The sequence below is a fragment of the Nothoprocta perdicaria genome, unplaced genomic scaffold (assembly GCF_003342845.1).
Source record: "Nothoprocta perdicaria isolate Ctin4 unplaced genomic scaffold, notPer1 scaffold_1, whole genome shotgun sequence".
Lineage (NCBI taxonomy): Eukaryota > Metazoa > Chordata > Aves > Tinamiformes > Tinamidae > Nothoprocta > Nothoprocta perdicaria.
Window position 1 is genome coordinate 4,216,235 of NW_020454093.1, and position 10,597 is coordinate 4,226,831.

Below are 10,597 nucleotides of genomic sequence, written 5' to 3' on the forward strand. Positions count from 1 at the left end.
GGAAAGAGCACGTGGCACGTGGACATCACCATGCCTCAATGACCAAGCAGAGAGCAAGGAGTTGCAGGCCCAATAACATCTTTGTTGGACCCTAAGCACTGATGTCTGCCACTTCTCACAGCAGAGCTGGATTTCAAGTTGCTCTGCATTTCTATCTAAAAACATCAATCTTGAGCTAGAATTTCCAGTATATATTCAGTAGGACTTAGAACATCCTGAATAGATTGTGCTGACCAGTGAGGGCTTGTACTAGGTGTGCAGTGGCCAGGTAGTATCTGCACAGCACACACTTGCTCTCAGCCCTGACAATGTGGTGCAGCACTGGGCTTTCTTCCACACACTATTTGTGTTACTGCGACAGCCTTACACCTCTGGGGCAGAAGACCCTTTTAGATCTGCTGCAAAATCTGCAAAATTCATAGCCCAGGATCTGGGGATCAGCTGGAGGGAGCAAACAATTGCATTTTGGAAAATTTTGCTGTCTCTAGCATGTGCTTGGAGTGCAGTTTGCCAGCACTTAATATGATTGAAGAGTCTTTCTGCACAGTGAGAAACGATCATATTTTCAAGCACTGCAGTCAGGCATGACAGGAAAGAGCTCTCAGAGACCCATTTAGAATTATTTTCAGACAGTTTAGTGCCAAACTAAATCATAGCTGGAAGAATCTTGCTCAGTTTTAAAAAGTTCAGGGAAAAATGGAGACAAATAATGATTATTAACAACCAGCACTGGAGGCAGGGCAACTTCAATACGTACATGAAGGGCACACAGGAATGGACAGGGTGTGTGATTGAAAACTGCCTGATGCTGCTTGAAAGTACTGTATACTGCCAGATAGATGCCTCGGTTCACACATGGTTAAAGTTTCTGTTTTATTTGCAGAAAACCTCCGAGTGACAGTCATTCATGAAGAATGACTTCAGTTCTGCACATCACAGAGAAAATCACAGAATGGTTAAGGTTAGAAAGGACCTTTAGAGATCAACCAGTCCAACCCCCCTGCTCCAGCAGGAATACCCAGAGCACGGGGCACAGGGTGGCCTCCAGGTGGGTTTTGAAGACCTCCAGAGAAGGAGGAGACTCCACAGCCTCCCTGGGCAGCCTGTTCCAGGGCTCTGTCACCATCACAGAAAAGAAGTTCTTCCTCACATGGAGATGGAACTGCCTGTGTTTCAATTTACACCCGTTGCCTCTTGTCCTATCACTGGCCACCACTGAGAAGAGTTTGGCCCCTTCCTCCCTACATTTTCTCTTTAGGTATTTCTACATGTTAATAAGATTCCTCTCAACCTTCCCTTCTCCAGGGAAAACAAGCCCAACTCAATCAGTCTCTCATCATGTTCCATTCCCTTAATCATCTTGGTTGCTCTCCGCTGGACCCTCTTGAGAAGCTCCACGTCCCTGTTATACTGGGCAGCCCTGAACTGCCCCCAATACTCCAGGTGCGGCCTCACCAGAGCTGAGGAGAGGGGCAGGATCCCCTCCCTTGACCTGCTGGCAACACTCCTCCTGATCAGTTGTATGTATGGAAAATTTGAATAATATGGTCCATATGTATAACTTCAAAGCATCTTATATTGGAAAAGAAACATGTAAAACTCTACAGTATGCTTAGAACCAGCAAAACTTAGCAGGTAAAGGCAGGACACACATCTGTCTACAATAATTTACCAAGGGCTTTCTAATCTGATTAGAAGTGCAATTGAAAGGGGATCACTGCTGTTGCTCATCTGTGTTGGATTTTCTTCTATAAGATTTGTTTCTAGAAATTTCCCTCTTGTGTGTAGCGAGTTCTGTGTTAGGCCACTAACACAGAATGGTGGTGGCTGCAAAGAACAGTGGTGATGAGTATTACCTTGTGTCTTAGACGTGTTTCACATGCCTTAGTGTGATGCTTTCCCAGGTTAAACTATGTTGCTAGCCATGGGCACATTACAGGCACCTGAAACAACTAACTCTCTTAAATATGTCACTAAGGGTTCCAAGTTATCTTCCCTTCTTCCCCCCTTCTCCCATCTCCTCGATGAAGCTCTAGAGTATGTGTATGCAAGAATATGCTGCTTATTTTAAAAGGTAAGTCACTGTTTATATTTATAATGTCTTTGGGATTAAAAAAAGACAGGGGAGAGGGAAAGGGAGGAGCACTGTGATTCTTCACTTAAAAACTAGGTTAGTCAGAGATGGAACAGGGCGATTGGATACTTCAAGTCCAGACATGTGGCCCTGTTGTGCTTGGGTCACAGCTACTAGATTCCGCACACTGTGGTATCAGTAAAATCCTGCAGCTCTGAGAAGCGGCAGAGCCTCTTGGCAGCCTCTCTTGGCCCTTGGATGTTTCCTGCCCCTTCTTCCCAGTAACTGTATTTGTCAGACAGAGTGTCCATGGGAAACTCTGGAGCACTGAGTGGGCTCAGTGTGTTTGCTGTGATCAAACCGGGCTGTGCTAGGGAAGGTGCTAGCTTGCTCTGTGCCCTGACCAGCTGCTTTGCAAATGTGCTCTCCAGCACCATCTCGACTGCCACAGCTGCCTGGGACTTCTGTCATGGGGGAGAAAACTGATGTCCCTTCTCCAAAGACCATTTCTTGCCTCTCTATAGCACCAGTGTCACCAGCAGATCTGACTGTGGTCCCTGCCTGTAGCAGCACCCAGCTCACAGGCACAGCCTGGCCCCAGTGGCCCTGAGTTTCTCCATAGGGGATGGAGAGGGAAATAGGCAGTAGGTCTGACTGCTGGGTGGTGATACACCACCTGGGTGCGAGAGGGAGACCATGCTCCTTATTCTGGGTGCTGATGAGGACCCCAGTATGGGGTGGGCATCTCCAGACCTGTGTTGGGCCCTGCGAAGGCTCCCACCTGAGAATCCAGTACATCTGGGTGGCCTGGCAGGGCCTCTCCAGCTTCTTCAAACAACCGGGGTACCAGGAAACAAAAGACAGATGAAAGATTAAAATGGTCAGAAAGATACTTCATCACGAGGTACCGATTCTAAGAAAGAAAGAATTGTGTCTCAGATTTTTCAGATTTCTCTGTGGAGTGCCTAAGCATCGATGCATATATCGAAGTCATAGAGCTTTACTACAGGCAGGACATTTGGCACCTCTGTGGGATTTCAGCTTGCAAATGTGTTTTTTTCCCAGTGCACCATATTCTTCATTGTTACTCAGTTTCACTCTCAAAACTGCCCAGAGAGTAAAGCAATATTTTCCTGTCTCAGTCTCTGGTGGTTACTCTGGTAAAGGATAAATAATTATTAAAATGTCTTGAAAAAAACCAAGCTAACATAGAGGCATTTTTCCCCTCTCAGATGAAAAGCTGTTAGTACATTCTCCAGAGAACAGAAGATTATTTTGTCTTGGTAATGTACTAAGAGACTTCTTCACTAAATCCTCTCATTTGGTGGAGAAAAATAGAAGAGTTTTCCCAGAATTACAGTGCTTTGACTAGTTAATGACTAAAAGGTAATTTGAACAGAGACATGACAGTGAGTGGCATTATGTTTTTGTACTACGGTATTCCTAAAGTGAGCAGCTGCATTACGAGCATTGCTGTGGATATGAATATTGTCTTTTGGAAGGGTTGGTGCTTCACCTGCAATAAATAAGAGGGATTCTGAAAGATTCAGCATGGTCAACATTAGCAGCAACGAACAGTAGATTAAAGAAATCACAAAAAGACAGTAACATCATATATAACTTGGACTTTCCTTAAGTTTTTATACTATTTTAAAATCATTTCATCGTCATTAATGCTACACATTTATGAAGTATCAAACACAACCACAATGGCAAGAATTTAGGGTTCTAGTTGGTCTCACCTGTAGCCAGTATCCAGAGCAAGTACATTTCTTCAGCAAGTGGGCTTGAAAATTGCACCTCTGGAATTTCAACAAGTCCAGAAAGTGAGTTTCATTACGGCTGATGACCAATGGCAAATGTAATACTTCTAGATGATGGGGATCATAGCAGAAATTTTGCGGTAGACTTGTGTATTATGTGCACACACGTAAACTGTGGTGAAGGCTTAAGAGAACATCACAGCTGAAATCAATGTAGGTTATTCTTTATCAAAATAATTTTAACAAGGCAAGAATGTTCAGTTTGTATTGGAAAGCAGAAAAAAAATGGTCATCACATGGGAAATCTTGAGGCTTTATCCTGTGTGTTCCTTACACTCACTCTGCATGCTTGTTCCTGGGAGCTTGGGAGTAAGTGAAATCTCCACAAAGCTACTGCACAGGTACGGAACTGCAGGAAAGCTGCACGTGATCAAAACCTTTATATTTGGAAACTCACTATATCCTAAAACAAACTCGCACAAGGTTTGCAGTCACCACTTTTTAGCAGTGGAGGTGAGACTGCATTGCATTACATTGTAGGTCCCCAAAAGCACAGAATGGCAAAGATTGAGCATAGACTACAGAGTTTGATGGCACGGACCACACAGTCCTCAAGGCAAGAGGCACTTGCAGTAGTAACAAGAGTAAAAAGCTCAGGGAAGTGTCTGAGGAAGAACTAGACACTCAAAGGCTGGAAAACCTTTACAGGGCCTTGCTCAGTGACTTCCCCAATATTCTTTAATGAGAAACGTAAGCCATCTCACCCCCTGCAGAACGATCCCTCTGATACTCCTGCAGCCCCTTGCTGCACCTCTGCTGTCCTGCTGTGCAGCTGGGTTTTCTGAGGGGAGTTGAAGGCTGCTATTGACCTTCCATGAGGTGCATCCTCAGTGTGGGACCTTCCTGGTTACACCTCCTTTGTGTCTTCCTTGGTATAAACACTTGGCATGCTCTCTTTTAGAACTGCATGGAGTATCTGGGAAAAATGACAGACATACTTCTAATGAAGGTTACAGAAAAAAGGATGTGTCTCAGTACGTGAGATGACTCATAAATTGCATTTTGCATAATAATGATACTAAACTCTCTTAGATATGTGCTTGTATTTCTCACATGCCCAAATACAGCTCTCATTAAATGCAGATACAAGTTTCTACAAGAAACTATCTACGTAAATTTACACCAAAAGATTTCATTTCACAAGGAAGATCGGGTTGATAAACTGCAGGATACATCAGCCCCAGGAGGAGAAGCCACAAGAAAACCATAGGGGCATAATTGGGAACAGGATCTCATGTTGAACATTGCTTATTCGACAAAACTTTTGTTCTTTTCCAGCCTTCCTAAGTCTGTTCTGGATGTAAAGAATGAAGCAGACGTAAGAGACTGCTGAGAAAGATAAACAGCTAAGGAACAGCAGTCCTAAATGTTACTTATTCTGAAAATAGGAAAGACAGTATTTTTGGCCAAAGAAAATAAAATATATCTTAGATAAAAATCAGATGTATTTTCCTATCATTCAAATCAAAGAAATGTAGAAATTAAATGTGGCTTCATACTGAAACCACTGACAGCCTGGACCTAATGAGTTTCACTGGAATCTCATTTTAGTCTCTTATAACTGATAATAACACTTGAAAAAATAATTGTTTTGTTTTAACTAGATTAAATCCAGTTTGGTTTTTATTCAGATAGTAAAATTACTAAGGTTATTTTAATAACCTCAGCAGGCTTCCAGGATGCAAAAATCATGCAATTCACATAGCATTCTCTATTAAAACAATAAGCACCTGATTTGCTTTTAATTATCATCTCAACTTAAAACATTGTGATATGAATAGTTACATACACCCTTCTATGCTTTTTAATGACTGCAGCAATTTCCTGAAGACTACTTCTGTTTTTTTTTAACTAACTGATAATACTGTTTCTAGTTTTACTGCCACAGTGATGCAGTTTGTTTTAAAGGGACTGCATCTGCACGAAAAAAAAAAAGATACTTTGAGGAGAGATGTCTAATTATAATATTTACAATTTATAATAAAGTTCATGTGTGTCCTTACACTGCGCACTGCCTATTATTTCTCAGTTCATTTTTTCAGTAAAACAAAGACTTAAAAATGCTATAATTGGTTGCATGATGCTGACTTGTAAAGCGGGGAGGATGAAGGTTTATGCTGGTGATATCTGCTCTACTGCAGAAACAAGGAGGTGTAAGGCCCATGTGCTCCCACAGTGAGACGTGTCACCACCGGGGAGAGGTGAGCATGATTTCACCTCCAGGTATAACCCAAAAACTGACCGTGTTGCAGTCTGCTTCGAGCCACCTGTCTCAGGAATGGCCTTTGTGTTGGCTTCTCCTTCTGTATTGACCACAATTATCTTGATTCCTGCTGCATGGCCCAGCAGAGAAAGACCTCTGCAGAGCAGGCAGGCAAACAACCCACATCTGTGCAGTTTGCTGCTGGTTTAAGGCTTGCTGGAGGTGAGGGGGAGGCCACTGACCTCTGGAGCATCAGTGGAAACATGAAGGGCATGCGGCAGCAGGACAGTGTGCAGGCACCTGGAAACGGCAGCCAGGGAAAGCGTCGTCTTTGGGAGCAAATGTCCCACAGGTGGTGGGCACTCTTACGTAATTCCGTGAGACCAGAAAGAAAAATCCCTCCTGTTGCTCCACTGACAACGGGGCATGGTGAAGTGAGCTAATCCACCACAGCAACTATGCCAGTGGCCTCATCTATAGGGCAGATTGCAGCATCTCAAAAGGGGATAGATGTAACTGTTTTGGAATAGTTAATGGGGTGGTTTTCATTTTGGGATCTCCTGTGTGAGCCCCTCATATTAAGCTTCATCCTCTTCAGAGGGGAACAACATAAATTTCCCACTGTGACACTTGCCTGAGTTAGTCTGTTTTTGCCTTTGTAACTGATAGAAGTTGCCAGAGTTTATTTGTAACTGCGAAGTGAAGGCATCTGTGGCTTGGCAGCTTTATGCCAAGGCAACCAAGTAAAACAGACCTTCTGTAAAACGTGGGGTCAGAGTTGGCATCTAAGCACAGGAGATCAGGCCGGGGCTGTCCCTGTGACCCACATCTATCTGTGTGTGGTGGCTGGAACTCCCGGCCATGGCTCTGCACTCAGATGTGCTGTCCTGGATGAGCTGCCCGGGCTCATGGAAATGCGAGCGATTCTGTGACTCGGACCCTAAGAAGGGACACCCATATTTATTCCTCTTGCAGCTGACAGAAAGCTCAGAGAAGGGTGTTTTAGCTCTGGTGCCTGTGTTAAGATCTGTGCACTACTCTATTAGGATGTAGGCATGGTGAGCAGCAGTTGTCCACCCTGAGGAGGAGGGTATGAAGAAACAGTCTCCCCGTTAGACACAAGTGACTCCTTGCTCCAGTTATCAATTACTACAGAGGCAAACGCAAACCTGGGACCTCTTAGGTCAGACTGCCTCCTGACCTAAGGGGACAGCAACCAGCCATTTCCAGTGCTGCCTCCAATACCAACTGACCAGAAAAAAATGAGGATTTACTATTTTTGCAAGTGAGCAAAAACATTCCTAAGGTTATGGAGTATAAGCTCCTTCAGGTGAACTTCATGGTGTTGGTAAATTGGATGTGTATCCAAGTCAGACGTGTGGGGAGAAGAAGGAGCCCAGCCTGGGTTTAGGCAGTTTTCACAGCTGTGGTTTCTAATTTGAAAAACTATCCTTAAATGCCATCTAGTGGTAAAAGCTTTTTCGTTTTCCAATTCAACTTTAGAGAGATGGGGTAACACAGCCGATAAGGGACTTTTGTAGTCACTGCTGAGAGTGATTCGTGTTTAAATTGCAAGATGACTTGGTTTAGCAAAGAATGCAGCATAAGCGTCTGTGAAATCACATCCACATAAGCCTTTAACAACTCAGAAGTTCAACAAAGCAATTGCCCCTGTCACAAAAGGCTTAAGGGAGTGCTGTTCTTGAACACAGTGTGCACAGCCCTTTATTGAAGCACACACAAAATTACAAAAAGCCATTTCTTTTCTGGGATTCCCTCATTTTTCCTCATCCCACAGCAGCACAGGGCAGTCAGCTAATTCAATGTTATCCATAAAGTGACAGGCACCGTAGGCAAGCAGGCTGTATCTGTACGAGTGAACAGAGGAACAGAGAGACAGAAATCCGAGAGAAGCCACTGAGCGGTGAGGGAGCTGGAAGGGACATCAGGGAGCCAGTGGCCCATTAGCAGGTTGTACAGGTTGTACAAAACATGCAGCAACAGACAGGGAGAAGAGCGAGACAGGTCCGTTTTTACAACTCAGTGCAGAGCAGCACAGAAAGGTTAAATGATTTGCCGATGCAGGAGCGCGGTGCGAGCAGACCACGGAGAGCACGGTGGCAAAGGCGGCCTCGTGCCCCTCTTTGTTACCTTCAGCACCAGAAGCTGGGGTCGGCAAGGCTCTTGCCTGGCTGAAAGCGCCGGCAGGACGGGAGCTCAGTGCCCTCCCCGGCGCCTGCTCCTGTGGCCGCACGGCGCTGTCTGCTCTCCAGCCGCCTTCGGGCCAGCGAGAGCTGCTTCGGGAGGAACGCAGTCCCGGGCGCCCTCCCTCAGTCGGACACCTGCTCAAGATCCGCGTTGTCCCTGCCTCCCGCAGGCCACCCATCCCGCAGGAGGATGGGGCTGGCCTCTTTTCTGTGGTGCCCAGCAATAGGAATAGAGGAAACGGCCACAGAGTGAAGCATCAAAAGTTCTGTAGGAACTTCGGGAAAAATTTCTTGACAGCAAGGGTGACAGAGCCCTGGAACAGGCTGCCTAGGGAGGTTGTGGAGTCTCCTTCTCTGAAGATCTTCAAAACCCGCTTGGATGCAGCCCTGTGCCATGGGCTCTAGGTGACCGTGTGTGTGCAGGGGGGTTGGACTAGATGATCTCCAAAGGTCCCTTCCAACCTTAAGCGTTCTATGATTCTATTTCCTAGCTATTCCATCTTGGTTAGGATGCAAAGAGCTGCAGACTTGCCTCTAGCCTGCTTGTGTAGGTCACTCTCTGGAGTTTAGCTCCAGAGTTTTGGGACACACCACTACTTAGTGAGCTATGCATGAGTGTATGAACCAGTTGCCTTTGCAACTGCAAAAGCAGTCTTCACGTTAAAACAACACTGCAACACACAGATTTTCCAGCTTGTGGGCTTTGGAGCTTATTATTTATTGAACAGGAGTCATAGAATCATAGAATCATAGAATCATAGAATGCCGAAGGTTGGAAGGGACCTCAGAGGTCATCGAGTCCAACCCCCCTGCTCACGCAGGGTCACCTAGAGCACGTGGCACAGGGCTTCATCCAAGCGGGTTTTAAAGATCTCCAAGGAAGGAGACTCCACAACCTCTCTGGGCAGCCTGTTCCAGTGCTTTGTCACCCTCACAGTGAAGAAATGCTTCCTTAAGTTCCTGTGGAACTTCCGATGCTTCAGTTTGAAGCCATTTCCTCTAGTCCTATCGCTGCCCACCACTGAAAAGAGGCCGCCCCCCTCCTCCTCACTGCCTCCCTTGAGGTATTTATACACGCTGATCAGGTCCCCCCTCAGCCTCCTCTTCTCCAGGCTGAACAGACCCAGCTCTCTCAGCCTTTGTTCATATGGTAGATGTTCCAGGCCCCTGATCATCCTGGTAGCCCTGCGCTGGACTCTCTCCAGCAGCTCCACATCCCTCTTGTACTGGGGAGCCCAGAACTGGACGCAGTACTCCAGATGTGGAGATCTTCACATCTGGAAAAAGATGTGTCATCTTTCAGCAGATGTAGGATGCCAGTTAATAAATAGCACTACACAGCTTCTAACTCATAGGCTAAAAGCATTGTGTTACTGGCCTCCAGAAGAGCTATGCAAGATTTAAGTTTGCTCATATAGCAATGAGGTCTAGCCTTAAACTTCTTGAGTCTTGGTTGCAATCATACTTTCGTATGCAACAGCACGATGCTGAACAAACTAAAAACATTCCAGAAGCGCCTGGATAGTCTGCAGTGGCAAAAATGATCATTGTTCTTAGTGCTAAGAACCAAACTTGAGAAGCTAAGAAGTGCCCTGTACTTTCAAGCAGCTGAAAACCAGGAAACAGAAGCGTGGCTTTGGCTTGGGGGTTGCTCACTGCGCACTGCAAACTCAGGAGCTGACATCCTCTTGGAGCATCTTTCCAGTCTATGAAAAGCAGCCAGTGAGGAAAGGGCAAAATTAACAAAGCTATGTAAATAACTGTGTAACTGGTGTAAAAGCATAAATCAATACAGAGTGAACGAACCTTTCCCCTATAGGCTGACTATGGGAAGTCAGCATGACTAGGGAATTACCAGCCAGCCAGATTTGGTCTCATATTTGCAATAACTTCACTTTTGCCGGTATTATTCCATGTTTTAAAACTCTTGCAAGTGCAAAGGGCAGCCACCAGCATCCAGCACCTGCACCGACAGCAGATGCCACCTACACCCAGTGCTCGGAGCGGCGGCAGAAGCGGGTTACACCTGCTGGTGACACCAGCACCCTCAGAGAGTAACTGCCGCCCTTAGATGGAGCCTCCAAAGCACCTTGGAGGCAAACAGATAAATATTTGGTGGGGCTCACTCCAAAGTTTCTCCCGCCAGCTCGTCCCGCCCCACCCCTCCCAACAACCACTACAAATTCCTGACGTTTCTCCCGCGGGCCCCGCCCCTCCCGCGGGCCCCGCCCCTCCCGCGGGCCCCGCCCCTCCCGCGGGCCCCGCCCCTCCCGCGGGCCCCGCCCCTCCC

General features: G+C 46.1%; 1 protein-coding gene across 1 annotated transcript in view; it reads left to right on the forward strand.

Annotated features, from left to right (window-relative positions):
• Nucleotides 1-6,363: 6,363 nt before the first annotated feature.
• AGGF1 (angiogenic factor with G-patch and FHA domains 1) overlaps nucleotides 6,364-10,597 on the forward strand; it is a 24,679-nt gene continuing 20,445 nt past the window's right edge. Inside the window, exon 1 of the mRNA XM_026035399.1 lies at nucleotides 6,364-6,534. Coding sequence (XP_025891184.1) covers nucleotides 6,364-6,534 — 171 coding nt within the window. The remainder of the gene's footprint in view (nucleotides 6,535-10,597) is intronic.